At 39.1% G+C, this 25,542-nt stretch overlaps 1 protein-coding gene across 1 annotated transcript in view; it reads right to left on the reverse strand.

Annotated features, from left to right (window-relative positions):
* Positions 1–1,971: 1,971 nt before the first annotated feature.
* The window catches only part of ATP6V1B2 (ATPase H+ transporting V1 subunit B2), a 30,107-nt gene continuing 6,536 nt past the window's right edge, over positions 1,972–25,542 (reverse strand). Inside the window, exons 2-14 of the mRNA XM_066268122.1 lie at positions 24,836–24,891; positions 20,612–20,710; positions 19,520–19,613; positions 19,315–19,392; positions 18,717–18,856; positions 18,283–18,384; positions 17,837–17,934; positions 17,136–17,259; positions 15,712–15,862; positions 13,926–14,008; positions 6,716–6,820; positions 5,373–5,502; positions 1,972–3,381 (exon numbers count right to left, since the gene is read on the reverse strand). Of these exons, the coding sequence (XP_066124219.1) occupies positions 3,242–3,381; positions 5,373–5,502; positions 6,716–6,820; positions 13,926–14,008; positions 15,712–15,862; positions 17,136–17,259; positions 17,837–17,934; positions 18,283–18,384; positions 18,717–18,856; positions 19,315–19,392; positions 19,520–19,613; positions 20,612–20,710; positions 24,836–24,891 (1,400 nt within the window). The 3' untranslated portion in view covers positions 1,972–3,241. The remainder of the gene's footprint in view (positions 3,382–5,372; positions 5,503–6,715; positions 6,821–13,925; positions 14,009–15,711; positions 15,863–17,135; positions 17,260–17,836; positions 17,935–18,282; positions 18,385–18,716; positions 18,857–19,314; positions 19,393–19,519; positions 19,614–20,611; positions 20,711–24,835; positions 24,892–25,542) is intronic.

Here is a 25,542-nt window from a genome sequence, read left to right on the forward strand (position 1 = left end):
GCTGTCCTAGTGCTTGACATATACAATCGCTAGTGCTTGGAATAACCCTAAAAGAAATAGAAGCAAACCAACTCAAACTTGTCAAACAACTAAGCAAGACCACAGTTAGTGGCAGTATCGGGACCAGAAAACACGCCTGCCCAGTTCTTGCCATGACCGAGCCCTTTCCTCTACGTTTCCTATAAGTTGCTGTGTTGAGAAAAACAGGTTGTTCCCAAGATGACATACCCTGGTGCTTTAACCAGCGTGTTTTCTTGATATACTGAACATCTATTTAAAATTTTATTTGAGCCCTGGCAGGCTAGCTCAGAGGTAGAGTGTCGGCCCAGTGCGTGGAAGTCCCAGGTTCAATTTCTGGCCAGGGCACACAGAAGTGCCCATCTGCTTCTCCACTTTTCCCCCTCTACTTTCTCTCTCTCTCTCTCGCTTCCCCTGCCGCAGCCAAGGCTCCACTGGAACAAAGTTGACCCCGGCTCTGAGGATGGCTCCATGGCCTCTGCCTTAGGCACTCGAATGACTCCGGTAACAATGGATCAACACCTCAGATGGGTAGAGCATCACCCCCTAGCGGGCATGCCAGGTGGATCCTGGTCGGGCGCATGCAGGAGTGTGTCTCTCTGTCTCTCTGTCTCCCTGCTTCTCACTTCAGAAAAATACAAAAATAATAATAATAATTTTTTTATTTAGGAAAGTTTTGGCTTGCTTCAATCTGTATTTTTTCTATTTACACCCACTTTCATGTATGTGGCAGCCGGGTTCTAGAGGTCCAGACAATGTTTGAAACAATGCTATAGAACACCTGAAGCAACTCTGAATACTGGAGTGTGTTGGAGGAGCCATCACTGGAAAGAGCTTCAAAAGGGCAGCTCTGGAAAACAGCTAGGTGGCCCTGGCTGGTTGCCTCAGTGGTAGAGCATCAGCCCGGCATGTTGATGTCCCAGGTTCGATTCCCAGTCAGGGTACACAGGAGAAGCATCCATCTGCTTTTCCACCCCTCCCTCTCCTTTCTCTTCCCCTCCTGCAGCCATGGCTCGGTTGGAGCAAGTTGGTCCAGGGTGGTGCTGAGGATGGCTCCATAACCTCACTTCAGGTGCTAAAATAGCTCAGTTGCCAAGCAACAGAGCAATGGCTCCAGATGGGCAGAGCATCGCCCCCTAGTGGGCTTTCCTGGGTGGATCCAGTCAAGGAACATGTGGGAGTCTGTTTCTCTGCCTCCCCATTTCTCACTTAAGAAAAAAATTTAAAAAATAAAAACAAACAAAAAAAACACCTGGGCATATTCCCTGTAACCCAAAGGGCTAATTCACAACACTGTGATGGTGTTCTGAATGGTGAATGAGAGGCACATTATTATATAAGGTCTGCCAGAAAGTTCTGTCCGTTTCTATCACAACAAATTTCAACACGTAAGCACGTTTATTTGGCGCATGTGTGCCTCTTTATTTTTATCACTTAATGTATACATACTGACATAGCAAATTAACTAAAACAAAGTTGATTCACATTAGTCTTATGTGTGAAGTGATATGTACCCATGGCTACTGATAAAAGTTCATTTACGCCACTGTAATTTTTATGAATTTCAACAAGGAAGAAATGCTACAGAAGCATGTCTGTTGCATCCACCATATTCCCCGGACTTTGCACCCTCCGACTATCACTTGTTTTTGTCCTTACAAAATTTTTTGAAGGGCAAAAAATTCAAAAATGAAGAAGATATCAAACAAGCACTGGTTCAATTTTTCCCATCAAAAAATTAAACATTTTTCAAAAATGGGATATACAAATTGCCCTCATGCTGGCAAGAAATCATTAATAATAATGGCAATTATATTATTTAATAAAGTTTATTGAAGGTAAGAAAAATTTGTATTTTGTTTTATTCCAAAAACGGACAGAACTTTCCGGTAGACCTTATATATATGTTTGTGCTACTCTTTTTCTGATTAGAAGACACAGAGTCACTTTAGGTTACTTCCACTTAATTTAATATTTATTTCCATTTTATATCCAGATGTCACATTTTCTACATTAAATTATTACCATGCTGATTCCCCCCAACACCTCCACCCCCTCAGAGAAGAAAGTGGAGAACTCTACATGACCTGAAGGATGGAATGCAGAGAAGTTGCTACTGCACCCAACTAACCAAGAACACAGAGAACACACACAGATGTGGAGTGCAGAGCAGACAGCCTGGACTTGCAGCATAAGAAGCAGGAACTAAAGGGCTGAAGCTTTGAACTGCTATCACTGGGTACCACAAGATTACTCTGAAGAGGCAGAGATGGGTCAGAAGGCAGGACCAAACGGGGTCTTCCCAAGGCTGCTCTCTACCAGTTTATAATACACCAAGGAGGGCTTTCCTCTCCCAGCCCACCCTCAGCACCTGGCAAACACTTTAGAAAAGCCACCACTGTTGGCATGTCCCAATGGAGAATGGGTATAGGTTTTTCCTTTCTAAATTGTGCCCACAATTCTTTCTAAGCACCAATTCCACTATTTGAATGATTCCTCTGCATGAAAACCTAGTAAGGATCACCAAGACACAGCACCTCACCACTATCAGACCAGCACCAGCTGTGCAGAAGCTGCAGGACTTTGTTACCCAGAGGGAGAGAAGGCGGGAGAGCGGGAAGACACAGGAGTCCCAGCTCATTCGTACTAACGAGGAAGAGGCAACGCCTTTTCTAATCTACTCGTTAACTAGGACAGAGCAGGTGGACAGTAAAAGCCATCTGCTTAGAGTAGCAGAACAAACTGACAGGCACAGCAACAAGCGAACAGAATGCTCAGGAGACAGCCTCTGGACTCCTCTGAGCACAGGCTCTTTCAGCCCTGCCCCTGCCCCCAATTTGGAGACTAAAGCACTGTAACTGCGGATAGAAATACTCCTGAGGGGGTGGAGAAGAAGGTCTGGGAGACCCAAACAATGAGGCATTATTAGGCAACCAACTACTGCACTATGTACAAATACACACATCAGGAAGAAACTTCATCTCCATCCCTGCAGCTACTTTAAACAAAGCACTGAAGATCCAGGTTTTCTGAACAGAGGATATTTAAAGCCTGTTAGCAGTTTAAAACATTGCAACACTGGCATAATATATCACCTATTCTTTGTTTTTAATTACCAGGTAACACGGTAAACTCAACACAAAGGAGGGGACCAGAGTGCAAAGGAGAAGAGAAAACAGAACCAGGATTTCACTGGAGCGTCGAGCTGGCAATGAAGCGGTGGCTAGTGTTTCGAGGAGTCTCGAGGGTAGAACTCAGTCAGGGTGCTCTGAGGGATTCTCTTCAGCATTTCTTTGGGGAAAATTCGGAGCAGCTGCCAGCCAATGTCCAAAGTTTCATAGACAGTGCGGTTTTCGTAAGGACCTTATAAAAAAATTGAGATGGATGAATAAAGGCAAACTAGCGCCAACACAGCATTATTCAGGCAGTACCTGTCACATGAGCGGCACTGTGAGCACAGGGTGTCACAGAGCGGAGAGGTCTTCCAAGACAGCAGGGACTGAATGTGGGAATGAGGCCAGTGAGCACCACCACAATCAGAGGAAAAGGAGAGGCCCTCGGGCTACAGACAACAGGCCAACCAACTGTGTGCAGGAAGAGAAGGGAGGAGCCTTTTTGACAACTGGCTAAATACCTTGGGCCCTAGAAACCAAACCCAGAGCTGTGTCCAGAGTGGTAAGAAAGAGTCCCATAACAGAGACAAACTGGACACAGGCTATATAGATAGTCAGAAAGCCAGAAAGGCCAGCTGAGCACCTGAAAAAGTCGGTGGTTTTCAACTTATTTTTTTTTTAATAACTGAAATCATCTTTATCGTTCAAATAAATCTCATTTCTTTTTTTTGTTTGTTTTGGGTTTTTTTTTACAGAGACAGAGAGTGGGTCAGAGAGAGGGATAGATAGGGACAGACAAGTACGGAGAGAGATGAGAAGCATCAATCATCAGTTTTCATTGTGGCACTTTAGTTGTTCATTGATTGCTTTCTCATATGTGCCTTGACCGTGGCCCTTCAGCAGACCGAGTAACCCCTTGCTCGAGCCAGCGACCCTGGGTCCAAGCTGGTGAGCTTTGCTCAAACCAGATGAGCCCGCACTCAAGCTGGCGACCTCGGGGTCTCGAACCTGGGTCCTCTGCATCCCAGTCAAACGCTCCATCCACTGCGCCACCACCTGGTCAGGTGAAATCTCATTTCTTAACTAAGGAATAAGAGTGACTGAAGTTCCAGATTCTTTCTTTACCAGAAGAATTTCATTTTTACCTTTTAAGGTATTATGGTTTGCATTAAAAAAAAAAGAAACCAATACTTCTATATATTTTTGGGATTTTAACATTAATAAAAATCTATCACATAAATAGACAAGTGCACAAATCCAAAGTCTGTAGCTTCATGCATTATTTCAAAACAAACATATCTGCTCCTAGTAGCACTGAGGTCAGAAAGAGCAGCATTAGCAGGTGGCCAGGGAGAAGCCAAACTAAACAACATGGGAACACTGCACACACCATGAGGCGAAACTGCCAAGGACCTGAGTACAGGGACACTAAATGAACACTACTCTGCAATGAAACCCAGGTAGTTAGGGAGACTGGCGAGAAAGCAGGCACTCAGGGCCAGGAAGGATGAAACCAGAGAGGTGGACTATGCTCTAAGACTCAGTATCATCCAGCTCAGACAGTGGCCAGAAGTCAGTAGCTGCAAAACCACCCAGGAACTGAAGAGTGCTTGCCCAGTGACTACAGTTGAGCTCACAGGACAATGGTCATGCCAGAGGGAGACAGAAACTAAAAAGGGAATCGCTAGGCAGGTAGTCAGCTGGAGAAAAACTTTGGTTCTGACCCTGCTAGGCCTCAGGGATGGTGGCGTCCCAGCTGAAGATGTGGGATCAGGGCTCCAGAAAGAGGGTAAGGGGCATACGCAGAGATTTAGTCAACAGCACAGGGAAAGCCAATGCTTGGGAGGGGACAGCACAGAAAGAACAGGCAACTAAGCCTCTGGGAACATAAACAGTTAAGGAGCAAGAAGATAAATCAAAAAAATTGATGAAAACAAATGGATCAGAAGGTCTCACACCCCCAAAGCCAGAGAAGCTGGCCATGGAGAGGCTAGTATAAGACCCCGCAGTGGAAGGCAAGTGTAGGGAGGGAGACAGAAGTGGGAGCTAAGTAACTGGATGTGGAGTTGCAGGCAGCGGGGAAGGAACCAAAGCGCTGAGTGCAAAGATGTGACAGAGCTGAATGGTCATCTCTAATCAGAAGGGAATCATACAGAGACCAGGTACACTTGCTCAGATTGGGAAAGAGGCCTTCAAAACTGCACATGAGGCCATTTATGTTTGTAAGAAAAGTCACCTTACCCTGAGCAATGAAGTTCCTTTCAAACTTCTGCAGAAATTCCAAGTACAGAAGATCATCCGAGGTAAGGGCTTCTTCTCCAACCACGGCTTTCATGGCCTGCACATCCTTTCCAATAGCATAGCACGCATACTGGAGAGAAGAAAGGATTACGTGAACAAAGACTTTATAAATATTAACAGTAATCTGGGCCACAGAAGTGTACTGCTTTAGCTATCTGCGTAAGAGACCACAGAAGGAATTGCACATTATTTACAAAGACAATTCAGATAAATAAAGCCATGAAAGTATTAAAAAAATTTATTACAAAGCAGTCCCACTCAAAAAGAAGTCTTCAGGCACCCAACAGACATTGCTACAAAGATACTCTTCCTTGAAGTGTTAATGAGCTTGCACTGTATTGAGCATTTGAAAATCAGAACTCCTGGCCCTGGCCGGATGGCTCAGTGGTAGAGCGTCGCCCTGGCATGTGGAAGTCCCGGGTTCGATTCCGGCCAGGGCACACAGGAGAAGCGCCCATCTGCTTCTCTACCACTCCCCCTCTCCTTCTCTGTCTCTCTCTTCCCCTCCCGCAGCTGAGGCTCCATTGGAGCAAAGATGGCCCGGGTGCTGGGGATGGCTCCATGGCCTCTGCCTCAGGCGCTAGAATGGCTCTGGTCACAACAGAGTGACGCCCCGAATGGGCAGAGCATCGCCTCCTGGTGGGCGTGCCGGGTGGATCCCTGTCAGGTGCATGCGGGACTCTGACTGCCTCCCCGTTTCCAGCTTCAGAAAAATACAAAAAATACAACAAAAAAAAAAGAAAATCAGAACTCCTATCAGAGTAATTCAGCCTGAAGTTCAATTCAAGAAAAATATTTGTGTATCAGGCGCACCATTTCTACTTTAAGGTTGTGCCTGCTGTACAGTCTCATACGACTGTGGAAGCCAAGGACTTCACAGAAGATACAGAGCTGCATCCCTTAGTGTTCCAGGGACTGCTTAACATATCAAGCAAAAAGTGTTCGAGTATCCTTTCAGAAATACTTCATAATTATTACTAAGGTTACTAATATAAACTTAAAACAGTCTTATGGCTTGGTTTTTATTTAGAAACTCTCTAACATAGCATTAAACTGAGTTTCGAGTACATGATTTTTAATTTTGATTATCAGCATCCATCTGTACAAAAAAAGACTGCTTGGTTCTAATAAATGTTTTTCTATTTCATGTGAAGCCTGTATAATTCTACATAGACAGAGAAAGAAAAGTGACATAGGAGAAAGACAAGAGGTGCAAAACAGCAGAAAGAATAGATTAAGAAAGCTATTTACATCTTTAAATGTCACTCTTGACACATACGTACCAGCTGGTTAGACACATCAGCATGGTCCTTCCTGGTCATACCTTCTCCAATAGCAGACTTCATTAACCGTGACAATGAGGGCAGCACATTAATAGGCGGGTAAATCTTGGGTAGAATGAGGGGAGAAAATATTATATTTAAGTAAAAAATTCAAGTTTTACTGGTAATAAAGAAATATTCTAAAACTCATTATTATCCCTTACATTACATCAAATTGCCACACTTGTTTCCCATGTGGATTTTAACATGTTTTCCTAGTATGAAACACTTTATGGTATAAAATCTTTCGAGAATCAAATCCAAAAAGTGAAATCTATACAAGAGTACAAAATTATATGGCAAAATGGAATATTCAGTATCTGCCTATAATATTAAACCTAAGTGGTCTTCTGAACTCTGACTCAAAACCACATATAAAATAAAAAGATTAAAAATAATTCACCTAAAAGCTGAACTATTACAAAACAATCAAAAATGTTTTTGAGGCCCTGGCCGGTTGGCTCAGCGGTAGAGCGTTGGCCTGGCGTGCGGGGGACCCGGGTTTGATTCCCGGCCAGGGCACATAGGAGAAGCGCCCATTTGCTTCTCCACCCCCATCCCCCCTCCTTCCTCTCTGTCTCTCTCTTCCCCTCCCGCAGCCAAGGCTCCATTGGAGCAAAGATGGCCCGGGCACTGGGGATGGCTCCTTGGCCTCTGCCCCAGGCGCTAGAGTGGCTCTGGTCTCGGCAGAGCGACGCCCCGGAGGGGCAGAGCATCGCCCCCTGGTGGGCAGAGCTTCGCCCCTGGTGGGCGTGCCGGGTGGATCCCGGTCGGGCGCATGCGGGAGTCTGTCTGACTGTCTCTCCCCGTTTCCAGCTTCAGAAAAAAAATACAAAAAAAAAAAAAAAATGTTTTTGATTATTCAGCCATAAAAAAGAATGAAATCTTGTCATTTTCAAGCACATGGATGGGCATTACGCTAAGTGAAACAAGTCAAACAGAAAAAGATACATACCATATGATCTCACTTATATGTGGAATCAGGATAAATAAAAACACAGAAACAGACCAGCTAAAAAGAAAAGAGGCTCAAAAAGTCTGAGGAAACTATGAGTCCTCTGTGACAATATAAAGAGAAATAACATCTGCATCATAGGGGTTCCTGAAGGAGAAGAGAAAACAAGGGATGGAGAACCTGGTTGAAGACACCATAGCTGAAAACTTCCCTAAACTGATGAAGAAAAAAGTCACACAAGTTCAAGAAGCACAGAGTTCCGGTAAAGAGAAACCCAATGAGGCCTACATCAAGACACATCATACCAAAATTAAGAGATAAAGAAAAAAACTAAAAGCATCAAGATAAAAGAAGTCAATTACCTATAGAGGAGTTCCCATAAGGATGACATCCGACTTCTCAACAGAAACACTTGAGGCCAGAAGGGATTGGCAAGAAATATTCAGAGTAATGCAAAACAAGAGCCTACAACCAAGACTTCTATATCCAGTAAGTTTATCATTTAAAATTGTAGGAGAAATAAAAAGCTTCCAATACAAAAAAAAAACCTCAAAGAATTCATTACAACCAAACTAGTACTGCAGGAAATGTTAAAGTGCTTGCTGTAAAACAAGCAAAGGAAAAAATAAATCGAGAAAAAGAGGATTATAGATTTAAAGAATAAAATGACAATAAACAACTACATATCAATAATAACCTTAAATGTAAAAAGAATAAATGCTCCAACCAAAAGACATAGGGTAGCTGCATGGATAAAGAAAACAGGACTCGTATATATGCTGTCTACAAGAGACACACCTCAGAACAAAAGACACACATAGATTGAGAGTAAAAGGATGGAAAAAAATATTTCATGCAAACAGAAAGGAAAAGAAAGTTGGGATTGCAATACTAATATCTGACAAAATAAATCTTAAAAGCTATAGTAAGAGATAAAGAAGGTCACTTCATAATGATAAAAGGAGCATTACAACAGGAAGATATAACTATTATATCAATAAATATATATGCACCTAATATAGGAGTACCTAAATATATGAAACAGATTTTGATGGGCAAAAAGGGCGAGATCAATAGCAATATTATAATAGTAGAGGATTTCAATATCCCACTAACATCAATGGATAGAACCTCCAGACAGAAAATTAACAAAGAAATAGCGGCGTTAAATGATACACTAGATCAACTGGATTTAATAGGTATCTTCAGAACTCTTCACCACAAAGCAGCAGAATATATATTCTTTTCAAGTGCTTATGGTACATTCTCTAGAATAGACCACGTTAGGACACAAAACAAGTCTTAATAAATTTAAGAAAATTGAAATCATATCAAACACCTTCTCTGATCACAAGGGCATGAAACTAGAAATCAACTACTATAGAAAAACTGAAAAACATTCAAACACTTTGAAACTAAACAGTATGCTATTAAATACTGAATGGGTTAACAATGATTTCAAAGAAGAAAAAAAAAATTCCTCAAAACAAGTGATAATGAACATACAACTCAAAATTTATGGAACACAGCAAAAGCAGTCCTGAGAGGAAAGTTCATAGCATTACAGGCATACCTTAAGAAGAAAAAGCTCAAATTAACAACTTAACCCTGCACCTAAAAGAACTAGAAAAGGTAAACAAAAGTAATGAACTTTTAATCAGACTCACCAAGAAAAAAGAGAGGGCTCAAATAAAATTAAAAATGAGTGAAGTAACTGACACAACAGAAATTCAAAGGACTGTAAGAAAATACTATAAAGAACTGTATGCCCCAAAATGGGACAACCTAGATGAAATGGATAAATTCCTTGAAAAATATTATCATTCAAAAGCAATCTGGAAGAATCAGAAAACCTAAACAGACCAATTACAACAAAAGAGATTGAAACAGTTATCAAAAAACTCCCAAAAAACAAAAGTCCTGAGCCTGATAGCTTCATAGGTGAATTTTACCAAATATTCAAAAAAGAACTAACTCCTATCCTTCTCAAGCTATTTCAAAAAATTCAAGAGGAGAAAAAAACTTCCAAACTCCTTTTATGTGGTGAACATAATCCTCAATCCAAAACCAGGCAAAGACACTGCACAGAAAGAAAACTAGACCAATATCCCTGATGAACTTAAGATGCTAAAATTCTCAACAAAATATTAGCAAATCGGATCCAGCAATACATGAAAAAAATCATACTTCATAATCAAGTGGGATTTATTTTGGGGAGGCAAGGCTGGTACAATATTCACAAATCACTCAATGTGATTCATCACATAAACAAAAGGAAGGAGAAAAATCACATAACATCAATAGATGCAGAAAAAGCATTTGATAAAATCCAGCATCCAATTATAATCAAAACTCTCAGCAACGTAGGAATACTGGGAACATACCTTAACATGATAAAGGCCATCTATGACAAACCCACAGCCAACATCATACTCAATGGGCAAAAATTAAAACAGTCCCCTTAAGAACAGGAACAAGGCAGGGGTGCCCCCTTTCACCACTCTTATTCAACATAGTTCTGGAAGTCCTAGCCACAGCAATCAGACAAGAAGAAGAAATAAAAGGTATTCAAATAGGAAAAGAAGTAAAACTATCATTATTTGCTGATGACTTGATACTGTACATAGGAAAGCCTAAAGTCTCAGTCAAAAAACTACTGGACCTGATAAATGAATTCAGCAAGGTGGCAGGATATAAAATTAATATTCAGAAATCAGTGGCATTTATATACACCAACAATGAACTATCTGAAAGAGAAATTAAGGAAATAATCCCCTTCACTACTGCAACAAAAAAAATAAAGTACCTAGGAGTAAATTTAACCAAGGAGGTTAAAGACTTGTACTCAGAAAATTATAAAACATTGATAAAAGTAACCAAGGAAGATACAAACAAGTGGAAGCATATACTGTGTTCATGGATAGAATAAATATCATTAAAATGTCTATACTACCTAAAGCAATATATAAATTCAATGCAATTTCTATTAAAATACCAATGTCATACTTCAAAGATATAGAATAAATATTCCAAAAATTTATATGGAACCAAAAAAGAACACGAATAGCCTCAGCAATCTTGAAAAAGAAAAAGAAAGCGAGGAGAATCACACTTCCAGATATCAAGTTATACTACAAGGCCATTGTACTCAAAACAGCTTGGTACTGGCATAAGAACAGGCATACAGATCAATGTAACAAAACAGAGAACCCAGAAATAAAGCTATACCTTTATGGCCAATTGATATTTGACAAAGGAGGAAAGAGCATACAATGGAGTAAGACAGTGTCTTTAATAAATGATGCTGGGAAAATTGGACAAATACATGCAAAAAAATAAAACTAGACCTCCAACTTATACCATTCACAAAAATAAACTCAAAATGGATAAAAGACTTGAATATAAGTCATGAAACCATGATCATCTTGGAAGAAAACAGGCAATAAGCTCTCTGACAGCTCTCGCAGCAATATATTTGCTGATTTAACTCCACGGGCAAGTGAAATAAAGGACAGGATGAACAAATGGGACTATAAACTAAAAACCTTTTTGCACAGCTAAAGCAATACGAACAAAATAAAAACACAATCCACACAATGGGAGAACATATTCGCCAACACATCCGATAAGGGGTTAATAACCAAATCTATAAAGAACTTGTAAAACAGAACACCAGGAAAGTAAACAATCCAATCAAACATTGGGCAAAAGAACTGAATAGACACTTCTCCAAAGAGGACATACAGATGGCCAATAGGCATATAAAAAAATGCTCAATATCACTAATCATTAGAGAAATGCAAATTAAAACCACATAAGGAGGCCCTGGCCGGTTGGCTCAGCGGTAGAGCGTCGGCCTAGCGTGCGGAGGACCCGGGTTCGATTCCCGGCCAGGGCACATAGGAGAAGCGCCCATTTGCTTCTCCACCCCTCCGCCGCGCCTTCCTCTCTGTCTCTCTCTTCCCCTCCCGCAGCCAAGGCTCCATTGGAGCAAAAGATGGCCCGGGCGCTGGGGATGGCTCTGTGGCCTCTGCCCCAGGCGCTAGAGTGGCTCTGGTCGCAATATGGCGACACCCAGGAGGGTCGCAACATGGCGACGCCCAGGATGGGCAGAGCATCGCCCCCTGGTGGGCAGAGCGTCGCCCCCTGGTGGGCGTGCCGGGTGGATCCCGGTCGGGCGCATGTGGGAGTCTGTCTGACTGTCTCTCCCTGTTTCCAGCTTCAGAAAAATGAAAAAAAAAAAAAAGAAAACCACATAAGGTACCACCTCACACCAGTCAGAATGGCGCTCATCAACAAAACAACACAGAATAAGTGCTGGCGAGGATGTGGAGAAAAGGGAACCCTCCTGCACTGCTGGTGGGAATGCAGACTGGTGCAGCCATTGTGGAAAACAGTATGGAGATTCCTCAAAAAATTAAAAATCGAACTGCTTTTTGACCCAGCTATACCACTTCTAGGAATATATTCTAAGAATAAAAATCACTGATTCAAAAGGAGAAATGCACCCCCATGTTTATGGCAGCATTGTTCACAATAGTGAAGATCTGGAAACAGCCCAAGTGTCCGTCAGTGGACGAGTGGGTTAAAAATCAATGGTACATATATACAATGAAATACTACACAGCTGTGAGGAAGAAGGAAACCTTACCCTTTGTGACAACATGGATGGACCTAGAGTCTACTATGCTAAGTGATATAAGCCAGGCAGAGAAAGAAAAATATCATGACCTCACTCATATGAAGAATCCAATGAACATTGTGAACTGAGGAATGGAACAGAGGCAGAGAAGAGGTTAAAGAGTTTAAAGGGAAAGCGGCCAGAGGGAAAGGTGATGAGAGGAGGGGATCAAAGAAAGGAAAGACATTAGTGAAAGTATCTTTATTATATGCGGCTTAAGTGTCTGTTTGTCGCTGATAGCTTATTGGTTGCTTGCGTAACTGTACTAGCCAATGGGGTGAAGTTGCCACGGCTGAACGCAAATTGAGTGGGTCAGGGGGAAGGTGAACATTTGTTTGCATTGGCAATCATCTGATTTTGAAACAATTTAAGGCTGAACGCAAATTGAGCGTGTCAGGGGAAAGGTGAGTGTGTTGGCATTTTTTTAACCTGAGCCTGCATTTGGACATGGTCAACTTTACGTTGCCTGTTCAAGAGTTCGTGAAAGAACGAACGTAAAATTAAAAATAATTGATGGTCCTCTGCAAGGCGAGCTTAAAAATGATGGAAAGATCTACACAAGAAATGTTGTGTACAGAGATCTTTGACATGTGAATTAACATTTTATTATTTAAATCACCTTTATTTATTGAGCTAGCGGTGGCTCTTAAGAAATGTACCGCCAGTGGTTTCCTTCATTGCACTCTACTTTATGCAATTAAGCAAGTATAAGGGGGAAACCCCATGGGGCAGTAAGCAAAGGGGCGTCCTCGCCGCCTACCCTGGGTAATTCAGTTTGAATTAGCAGACACCTTTGCACAAATCATTTTAATTACAATTTATAATATCTAAAACAGCGGTCATTTCACATGACTGCTGGGCTTTCTAGTATACACATAACACAGAGAGATAGAGGGCAGGATAGTAAATCAGGGAGGGAAGTGGGCAAGGCAGTGGGGGGAAGTGGCAAAGGGGGTATCAAGGAGAACACAGGGGTGGAGGGAAGGAAGGAGATATATTCGAGGAAACACTTGTAACTATGTAAACACAACAAATTAAAATCAATTAAAAAAAAAAAAACCCAAAGAGAAAAAAAGTCTGTTTTTGTATTAATAACAAGATTGGGAGATTATACCATTATTGAATAGAATACCCAAAAAAGTTAAGACAACAGAATTCATTTTAAGGGATGATAAAGTGGAAATTTAATTCTTAATTCTAGTCCTCTTATCCACAGCAGGATTTTGCAGTAAGTCCTAAATGTCACTGATCAGTTCTGTGACATTAAGCCAAATTACATAAAAAGAAACCAGTTTTATCATGGGCTAAATGATATAAACAAGAGTGAAGTTTCTATGGCATCTCAACAACATTGTAACAAAATGACATTATTCGAGGACCTGCCCTATGTAGAAATGACAAGTTCACAGACATGCTGAAATCAATTTAAGTTGATATTTTCTAAAGTATTTATTCCTAAGAGCAAAGTCCAAGTCACTGAAGAGTCACTGCAGGGCAGATCTGCAAGCTTTACGCACTGCCCCAGTGCCCAGTACCTGTCTGTTGTGCAGCTGTCTGTCCACGTAGATCTGCCCCTCGGTGATGTAGCCCGTCAGGTCAGGGATGGGGTGAGTGATATCTACCAGAGGAAGACATCTGACGTTAGTTAGTGTCCATCTCAGAGACAAGCCCACAGGATGTCAGTCTGTATCACCTCCAGCATCACCTAAAACCATGCTGTGTAAAATTATTCTCTGTGATGATGGAAAAGTGCTCTATCTGTTGTAAACATGGTAGCCACTAGCCAAATGTGGCTACTGAGCAACAAAAATACGTGGCTAGGTAACTAAAACTTCACAGTATTTCAAATTTACCTAATTTTTATTAACTTTAGAATTTCAACAGCCAAATGTGGCTAGAGGTTTCCATGTTGAACAGTTTATGTGGTTGCACTGTAGTCAGATATGTGTGGGCACATGAAGTAAATTAGCTACGTTCATAAAAAGTACTCTTCTCCTAGTTATGTGATCTCTCCCCAAAATATTAAAAATATTCCATTTTAAACACAAAGTTCCCTTGCAGAGATGTACACTGCCAACAAGAGGTATACTGAGAATATTCCTAGCTCATAAGCTATTTCCACATAGACAACAGAGAGATGCTAGACAAGTTAAGCAACACCATTCAGGTAGCACTAAAAATCACACAAATCAAGACATTCCAAGTCTGCTAAATTGCATAAAGTAATTTTGTAGCTACTTTTGTGGAAAAAATAATTTTCAGGACAGAGGCAGCCTAGTGTGCCAGTTAGTGTGAATTATGAATTCAGATTGCCTGGGTTCTTTTTTAAATTTTTTATTGATTTTAGAGAGGAAGTGGGGAGGGGGATATCAAGCTGTTCCTGTATGTGCCCTGACTGGGGATCGAACCAGCAACCTCTGAACACTGGGATGAATCTCTAACCAACCAAGAACCAGCTACCTCTGAACACTGGGATGAATCTCTAACCAACCAAGAACCAGCTACCTCTGAACACTGGGATGAATCTTTAACCAACCAAGCCATCTAACAGGGCAGATGCCTGGGTTCTAGAGCTATCCCTTCTAACTTTGACAGTTCACTTCATCTTCCTGTAACTCGGATTAGAGAACCCATCTCAAAGTTGCTATTAGGAACAAATAGGTCAATATATATAAAGCACTTAGAACAGTCTTCAATTATAGTGAGTTACTGCTGTTTCTGGAAATATCTTGTAAAAGTGCTTCTTAAAAACTAAGGTCAGGACTAAAAGGCTGACAGCCACTGCTCCAGGAGCACCCAGAACACACAGGCAGACAGTTGCTGCCCTGGGGGTTCACACACACAGTGAAGGAAGGTCACTGTTAACCAGGCTCTCTGGTGATCATTCTGCCTCTCAAGTCTTGTGATATTTACTATTTGTGCTTTACATTTGACACTTAAGCTACCTTAAATTATTTGTGCACACACATAAGAAAGTATCATTGGATTGAACAACTTACACTAGGTAGAGACCATAATTTTTTAATTCCTTATACCTAGACCAGTGTCCTATGAACAGCAGGCACTCAATAGTACCTAGTAAATGAAAAATTTAAATTCAAATTATAAAGAAAATTGGTTTCTTTTCTTCCACAAAAGGATAATGATAATTATGAGCAGTTTTCAAATTAAAAATTTTATTTAGGTACAAATCACTAATTAATGCAAACTCTTGGGAGAATAAACTCTCACAAGAACTTCAACTCAAAAAGTTACATTCTTCTCAGAATCAAAATCCTTATAAGGATTAGGTCTGCTATAATTCAAAGACCAAAAACTTACCATCATTAGGCATGGTGAGAATAGGGATTTGAGTAATGGAGCCATTTCTACCTTCTACTCGACCAGCGCGTTCATATATTGTGGCTAAATCTGTGTACATGTAACCTGGGAAACCTCGGCGACCAGGAACCTCTTCCCGGGCTGCTGAAACCTGAGAGCGAGCCGAGGAGGAGAGTATCATACACCAGAGTGTGGAAAGTAAAGCTGTGTTAGAACATGCCAAATTACAAAGCTGGAATAGTCTCATTCTAAATAGTCTCTAAGAGATCATTTAGAAAAATCTAGTAACGTAAGTTCAAAGTATTCTGCAACAAAATGTTGACAATTAGGGACCAGAAGTCTTTTTGCTAACATCATGCTGCCATAACTCAAATCTTCAAATAGCCTGCTAGAAGAAAATGTGCTTGTGATTTTATAAATCAAAGGAAGATAATTCTAAAACAAAGAAAATTTCTTAGTTCACAAGATTTATTTCCTACCAAGGAAACTGCCATGTTTACATAAGCTAACCTTGAAAAGGTCAAAAGGGAAGAATATCTATACCAGGAGTTATTTGATGTCTTCTACGTTCATTATTTAATCTTCACAACAACCCAATGAGGGAGGTAGTGTTGTTAATGTCAATTTACAGTTAGAACCAAAGGTCAGATAAATAATTTCTCATAACCACAGAGCCAGGAGTCCATTCATTGTGCAAAACAAGAACAGTAACAAATGTTCTTAGAGACATGCATTGCAGAATACAGGTGTACCAGTTAACTCACAACCACTAAAAACCCAAAAGCCTTAATGCCAAGTTCAAGCAATATTCTGGCGCCTCCAGAAGTGTGATATAGCAGTGCCACTCAAAGTGTGTCTACAGATCAGCTTTTATTAATGTGCAATGAGGAAATATAGAAGACAAGTAAAGCATTTAGGAAATGTTAATGGCAATTTAACAGAATAATTTTATATCTGATGAATCTAATTTAAAAACTCTGGGATTGTAAATTATATATTGATTTCACTTTGCTAATAACTCATTTTCATTGTATGTTAGAAAAGTCTTCGTCTGTAACAGATGCAGGGTGGAGGAAGCCCTCCACGTAGCACAGGAAGGGCGGTGTGGGTCCCAGGAAATTTTAGAAGCTAGATATTTCTATAGCTCATCTCTTCAGAAGTCTTTTTTTTCCTTTTCACATACTTAAAAGAGTAACTTACTCAAAATTTCAGTAACTTGCATTAGAACACCCTCAACTTCTGGGTGATAACTTTAGAATCTTAATATTGTTCCTAAATAAGGTGGATTTTCCTTTCTGATTAAGGTATTCTGTTAATACATGAGCAACAAAGTTTTTAAAACACGTGACTAAAGAAAAATGAAAACTTGCAAAGGAACAAGATAACCCTGAAAATTAAGCCACCATAATTAAGCAAAAAGTTACCTCTCGAAGTGCTTCAGCATAAGAACTCATGTCTGTTAGGATAACCAACACATGCTTCTCACACTGATAGGCCAGAAACTCAGCTGTGGTTAGAGCCAAGCGAGGAGTGATAATCCGTTCAATACTGAAACGGAACATGGAGTCTTAAGTTACTCAAACAAAAAGTCCAAAGACAAGAAAATGAACTTCTGGAAATAATAGTACAGTCTCCCTCTAAAAGTTTTAAATAAATTGAGGAGGGTAAAGCAATTACTACTTTAAAAGTTCTTAAGGCAGAGTTATTTTATGTATTTCTGTAATAGGAATTACTTCTACAAAATTAAATTATTTTATAAATAATTTCTCAAAACTATATAGTTCTCAAAAGAAAGAGAAAGCGAAGGAAGAATTGGGGCCAGATTCCCAAGTAGGAGGAAAAGATCACTTATTTGGTACAGATTGCATGCTAGGTAATATGTGTCAGCTCACTTAATATGCACAACGAACTTGCGAGACAAGTACCGTTTCTCACATTCTGAGCCACAGAGCTCAGTGGTTTACCCAAAGCTGAATAACCACCAAGATGGAGAGCTGGAATTCTAATCCAGTTACCTCATTCTTAAACCCATGTTACTTTCACAGTAGCATTTGTCCTCCCTACTCTCAGGTAACATTTACTGACCTGAGGCAGGATGAATAGAACAAAATAGCTCTTTACTCACGTAGGGTCATTAGCCAAGTTCAAAAAGAGGCAGACATTGTCCATGGAGCCATTTTCTTCAAAGTCAGATTTGAAGAACCGAGCAGTTTCCATGTTGACCTAAATATCAATGACTTCATCAGTGCTGGGAGAAGAAAAATTCTCAATCTGCATTTCTGACGAAGACCAAGCTATAGATTTGCATTGTTCCTTCTTTTAAAATTTCAAGTACTTAAAAAATTTTCACTAATGCCAAGAGTTGATATAGCCTGCTTTGGGCACATTGAATTATTCTTACATTTCATAGTCAAATGCCAAATCTGAATCCTTAGTTTGCTCAAAATGCCAAGTTGCAACTTCTCTACCTAGAGATAAATTCAATGATACACGTGCAATTCCTACAGTGTTCTAATAATATAAGCAATTAATTTTATCTTTCATAATAAACCATAAAATAATTATACTTACACCCATAGCAGCAAACACAATTGCAAAATTTTCCTCACTGTAGTCCACTACGTCTTTGGACTTCTTCACCAAGCCAGCCTGGCGACAGATCTGAGCAGCAATCTGAGGAGCACCACCAAAGCATCAAGTTGAAGTCGGAAATAACATTTCTACAACAAAAAACTTCAATCTTGAAGTTTTTGAGGTTGTAATTATAAATGAAATTGGGATGTTTTAAAGTACCTTACCCAACAAAACTACTCTGTGTTTGGCGAAAACTCCTGAGAGTAAGCAAGAAGACAGATGGCACAAGTGGATAAAGACTCAATGTAACTAGATTACATAAACAGTGACACTGTGGCTTAAGGTTGGAAACCCTTTGGTTTCTCACTAATGGGAAGCATTTAGAAGTTCCTTCTTGCTAAATTTCATGCCCAGCAGATCCCAATCGTCACCTCGTTGTGTGGTAAGCCAGCAGCAGAGAAGATGGGGATCTTCTGTCCCCTGGCAATACTGTTCATGCCGTCTATGGCTGAGATGCCGGTCTGAATCATCTCCTCTGGGTAGATCCGACACTGAGGGTTGATTGGCTGGCCTGATGCATTTCCAAAAAGAAAAAGTTTAGTACGTCTGAAGACTAAAACCACACAAAGCATTTCTCTTCCTTAAAATATCAGTTATTTCTGAAATCTGAAACTGTTATATAATTTTTTCCACTAGTCTTGTATAGACTCACAAAATATATGCTAGCAGAAGTCAAGTTCCTAATAAAATAAAGGTATAGCAAACAACAGAGCAATCTTAATTTCAAAGCCATGGCTTTACTATTTATATTGCAGATATACTCTAGAAATATCTTAAGATATTTTATATAAAATTTTAAGATTATCTCCAGGAAAAATAAATTTATTAAATAATAAATAAAATAATTATGAAGCATACTGGTTATCAGCTTAAAATATCACAACAATAACACTTGATTTGGTAAAGATATAAGCTTGATAAATACAGGCCATTTTCCTCAACACACGGAAACTCATTTACAGTCCTTACCCATGATGTCAAGGAAATCTTCGGCCATCACAACAGGGCCTCTGTCGATTGGCTTTCCTGACCCATTAAATACCCGGCCTGCAAAGCAGTAAGACAGTAGAGTGGCTAATGACACAAATAATCATGATTTTTTAAAAGACCCACTCTATGGGAATACGTTGAAAAAGAAACAGCTCTCTGCTCAGAGTGAATAATATCAACTTACCAAGCATGTCCTCAGACACTGGTGTCCGGAGAATATCCCCAGTAAACTCACAGGATGTCTTCTTGGCATCTATACCTGAGGTCCCTTCAAATACCTACCGAGAAAGAGAAGTAGTCGGGAGGGGAAAAAATCTTAAAGTTATAAGTATTTAAACTTTTCCATTAAATAACTAGCCTTTATAAAGTCAAATACACAAATGTACACTATTTTTAATACCACGAACACAACCTCTTGACAAGGTTCATACCTGTAGGACATCAAATCCTACTAGCAAGCTAAAAATGTTTTTTTACATTTAAATAATTTCTTAAAATATTTATTCATTGATTTTAGAGAAAGGAAGAGAGAGAGGGAGGGAGGGAAGGAGGGAGGGAGGGAGGGAGGGAGGGAGGGAGGGAGGGAGGGAGGGAGGGAGGGAGATTGATTTGTTGTTCCACTTATTCATGCATTCATACCTTCCTGTATGTGCCCTGACTTGTAACTGAACCTACAACCTTGGCCTATCAGGACCATGCTCCAACCAACTGAGCAACCCAGCCAAGGCCTGTTTTTTACATATTTAAATAATTCTTTAATTTTTAAAAAAGAAAGAAAGAATAAAAATATGCATCAAAAACCTTAGGTGGCTCCATAAAACCTAAAAAGTTTCCTATCTGGCCCCTGCTGACACTTGCTCTGGATTACTTATTAGGAGAGTACATTATTTGAGAAAAACAGCATTTTCCATAAGAGGTAACATTAAGAACTTGGAATTATAGTAGACAATTTAAAGAAACAGATTCAGATCTCATTTTGGCTTCATTCCATAAGCTGTGAATTCTGCTTTTCATCTCTCTCCTTCTATGTGATGATCTGTATCATTTTATCCATGGAAAAAAAAGCTATTTTATCACTGGAGCTATTGACCTAGAATGAATATAAGTGGCTGACATTTGGCAAGAAAACACGCAAAAATAATTTTCCCCCTATAGCAAGTAAGCAACCTCTAAAGATACACTAATTCAGTGATGACCAGAAAAAACAAGATGTGTTTTTTACGTTTTTGTGATTAGGAAAAAATTCAACTGGCCAGGTTTTGAAAGTGATGCTTACCTGAACCACTGCTTTGGAACCACTAACTTCTAAAACTTGCCCACTTCTCTTCGTGCCATCTGGTAATGTCAAGTGAACGATCTCAGCATATCTGGGAAACTAAATAGAAAAAGACCAAGGATCAATAACGAACCACAGGGTTAGGGTTAAAAGCTCCCCACAATTTTCCATATGCTCTATCTCAAATCATACCATGTATCCATGTGCAATCCCCCCAGCTCCACAACACAAAAGTATACCTGAGAGTCTATACCATCTTCAAGTTAGTTTAAGTCCATAAAACGCTAATCACTGGTACATACACTGGCAATCCAGAATAAGGTACAGAGAGAAGGGTCCTAAATCCATGAAAACACAGCAATTAAAATTTTCCTTCTGTGTATATTTTAAAGTTCTGAGAATACAGAAAGCTACAAAACTTACAAATAAGCACATCCCCCCCCCCCCCCCAAATCAGAACTGATGTTTGCTGTGTGTGTAATTTGGGCTATGTGTGTAATCAGCTGCATGCTTTGGGGTCAGGAGGAAAAATGCAACTAAATAATAAAAATGACTATTATAATAAAGTAATATTAATGTTCCCCCTCAATCTAATTCTAACCAGGTAGGTATTCCTTTCATTCATTCTATTTTAAATACGTTTCCAAAAATATAGTGTGGTTTTATTTATATAGGGCATCCTGCAACTTTTTTTTCATTTGACCTTGTGGTTTGAATCTGTCATAGTAATATTTACCTTATTTTATGAACATAATCTATTGAGAGATGGATCACTATTTTGTATGATGTGAAGGAAAACACTGCCAATTAAACTATGACGGACCATGGACTGTAACTTGATTTTGGAAATGCTAATGTGAATAAAGGGGCATCTCAGAATTAATATGAAAACAGATGTAGTGAAAATAGAATCAATGACACATTTTATTCAGTTGTTCTACCAACGGAGCTTAAGGTTGTTCCAAATTTACAGTTTTAAACAAACTGCCACGAAATTGTCTCAAGTGTCCTCATTCAAGTGTGACTGAGTTTCCCTAAGGTGCTTGGTTTCCTAGTACTGGGCTACTTGTTATGCCCATTTTCTGCCAAATTCCTCTGCAAAGGAACTGTATTAATTTTATAATCTCCCTAGCAGTATACAAAGCATTTTTCTTACATCTCTGCCAGCTTATAAAATTACTGAACATTAATTTTTGCCACTTTATAAATTGAAAAAATAGCATCTTTGCAATTGGCATTTTTCTGAGTCTATTAACATTGAGCATCTTCTCATGTTTACTGACAATTCAAACTTCATTTCCTATGACTGCCTTATTAGTAGTATCTTTTCCTCACTGTTCAACTGCATCTGCTTTTTCTTATTTATTTGTAATACCTAATTTTATAGATTCTGGATAATCCTTTCGTACATATCTGTTCCCAGTCTGTACCTTTTGTATACTGTTGAAAAAAACCTTCTAATCTTAAGTCATTAAAATGGTCTTCTGTACTGTCTTCTAAAATAGGTTTAATACATGTTCAGGAGTCATTTTTGGTATGCAATTTTATTTTTCTCATTTTTATTCTTTTTCATACTGGAAGACAACTGTCCTAATAAGATTTACTGAGCAGCACAAAATGTCTCCCCGACTTGTAATGTAGCTTCACCATTTACCAAGTGCAGTTCTCCCCGTGTGGGAGAGTTCTCAATTCTAGCCCACTGATGACTTGCTCTGGCACCAAACCCTTACTCCTAATCACTCTCTCTCTAACAGACTTTGTTACCTGGGAGAATCAACATCTTTACTCTTCTGTCATTTATGAACATGGAATTTATGCTTATTTTAAGTTTTCTTTTATGCCTTTCAACAAAGTTTACAGTTATATTAAATAGGTACTAATTATTCTAATTAACGTGGCATACAGAACCCTACTGACTTTTGTACACTGATGCTCATATCCAGAAACTCTGCTTTACATGTTATTTCCAATAGCCTGTCCAATGAATGACTGAGGTTTTCTGCTTGGTTAATCATGTCACCAAAAAATGATGATTGTCTGTGCCTTTTTCTTTCTAATTGCTGCATTCCCTAATTTGTTTCCCATAGCACTAGTTAGGTTCCAAACACAAAGATGGACAGTGGTGGGACAACAGGCACCCTCACTTGGTTCCCGACTTAAATGGTAGGTTTCTCCAGTCTCTCCTTAAATGTGCTGTTTGCTGTAGGTTGCGGTGGGTATCCTTTGTTCCAGTTCTTACTTCCAAGAGACTTTTTTTTAATGAGTAATTTTATCAGATGCTTTTTCTGTATTTATTGAGAAGAGCATAAGCTTTCTCCAGTTTAATCCACGAACAAGCTGAATCACACTGGTATATACACTATTTTCTAATATCAAGTATCTTTGTATTACTGAGATAAACACTACTTTGTAATAACTGTTTGTTTGCATAGTTATTTTGCTAATATCCAATACATGAGTATAGCTTATTAAGAATTTTGGAATCTGTGTTTATAAGTGAGAATAGCTGTATTTTTCTTTTCTCATACATTCCTTTGGTTTGGGAATCAAAGATGTGCTAACTTCATTGAGATGAGATTCATTTTCTTCTACTCTGATACAATTTGTGTAAGATTATCTGTTCCCTGATCCTATGTGTATGCTTTAAGTAAAAACAAAAGCCAAGAACTGAAAACAAAAAATATCACTCTAAATCTGGTGATATAAAGTCATTTTCAGAACTAGGTAAAACTTACCAGCTTTTACTCAGCTAGAGCTATAACCTAAACACTCCATGAAACTTCTTCTAGTTCTCTTAAAATTACTTCCTCAAAGATGTTTTCTAAGTCCTTCCATTACTGGCTCTCATGGCAACCTGCACTTACCCTTGATAGCACTGACTAATTAGACATTTATGTATTTGAATCATAGCTGCTTCTCCAGTGCACTAGGCTCACTGGTGGTGGGGCCATGCCCACTGTTCACCATTATGTTTTCTGCACTGAGCTCAGCACTTAACATAATTGAAACATATATTATTAAAATTTTCAATCATATATTTACTAATATAAAAATTTCACATTTTTAAAATGAGCCCAAGATTTTAGCTATTAAAGAATATAGAAAAAAAGAGAAAAGGTAAAGAAACAAATAAAACTTTCTATATTTTCCTCAAAAATAAAAGGTGTAGGCTCCATTCTTTCATAAAACAGTAGTGCGCATCTGCCGAAACCTATATAACTCGATGCTGTACACTGAGACGTTGACTCAAATGCAGACTATTACGAAACTGTGGCCAGGAGGTCAACTGCTATGCTTAATCTTGAGATTAATTTGTACAGGTAGCTTGTTATACACAAAAATATTACCTTAGTGATAAAGCTGAAGAGACAATACACTCTGCCCTTTCTTTTAAGACATGTTTTTCAATTTATTTGCTACTTCCAGAGTTCATATGCCAACACATTTCCACCATTACTTTTCTCAGCAGACCAGTACCTATACACCCCCCCTCCCCCAATCTGCAGTCCATGGATAGTTACCATTCTGGAGAGCATACAACAGAAATCATTTTCTCTGGAGATATTTGATCACAGAACTCAGGCAGATGACTTTGCCCAGGACACTCAATTACAGACAATATTCTTCTCTAAGGTAACACTAATGTGTTTATAATTCTTATGTATGTGTGGCTATAACAATAGCATGTATCTGAAGAAACCACAAACTGAAAAAGTAAAAATTATACCTTGCTTTAGGATTTTAGCTACTGTTGAGATACTGTCGTTATTTATTCAATACTTCAATACCAGTGCCATGCCCTCAAACATAAAAGTAACATTGTTTTATTCACTCATAGACCTTAAAATTTTAATAGAGAAAAAAAACACGACAAGTAATTATAATACATGTCAGTCTATGAAAATAGCCATAAGATACCATCATCTAATATTCTACAGGTTATAAAACATACCCATAAATATTTTTGCTGTTTTTTCCCCTAACAGACCTGTGAGGTAAGAGTGACATTTTTTTTTAATTTTGCAAAAACAGAATCCATTGTAGACCCAGCACTGGATCCAGTCTTCTGATTTCTGATCTGTAAAACTCTGTCTCCTATATGGCATTGACATCCAAACCAAGAAATTGCTTAAATCATAACATAAAATTTGAAGTATATTTAAACGGTACTTAATGCCACATTTTTACTTCATAAATGGTTAAACAATGATGGTGGTGGATTACCTTAACTTGATCTAAAATCACTAGTGGACCATTGACTCCCGATACTGTCTTGTATGCTGAAAAAAAACAGAAGAGTCAGCTATAGTCAAACAAAACAACAGCCTAAATTATCTCTCTGAGATTACACAAAAAAACCTCTCTCCACTGTATCACATCTATTACAAAATGGAGCACTCAAACAATTAAAACATTTTGCACTGAATTTACTAAATATGCCTGTGCCCGTATAACTTTTCATAATGTACCCACATCCAAGCAAAAACATTTTGTATTCTTACTCTGAGGAAGTCACCATGTTTTGAGGGCCTAGGATACAAAAACAAAAGGCACAGAGAACAGATCTCCCTCAAAAGTTCAGTTTTAGGGAGAAGGGGGTAGTTCAGAACTAACAGATGTGCAGAGGGTTTGTAAGAGCACAGGAAAAACCTAGCAGTCCTCCTTACCTTGAAAAAGAAAACTTTGTAGAGAAGGTGGCACTTACAAAAATAGATGAGGACAGGGAAGGGAATACTTAACTTTAAGTAGAAGTGACAAAACTCACAAAAGAAATCTGAGAAAATGTCGTTAGTCGACTAACATTAAGGTAAAAAGCTATCATTAAATGGCATCTTAAAAACTCTGGGAAAATTGCTTTATAAGAGGAGTGTGCAATGAAAAGAGAGGCCAGAGGGTCTGAAATAAAGATAAGTATCCTTAAAAAAAAAAAA

The sequence above is a fragment of the Saccopteryx bilineata genome, chromosome 1, assembly GCF_036850765.1.
Source record: "Saccopteryx bilineata isolate mSacBil1 chromosome 1, mSacBil1_pri_phased_curated, whole genome shotgun sequence".
NCBI lineage: Eukaryota > Metazoa > Chordata > Mammalia > Chiroptera > Emballonuridae > Saccopteryx > Saccopteryx bilineata.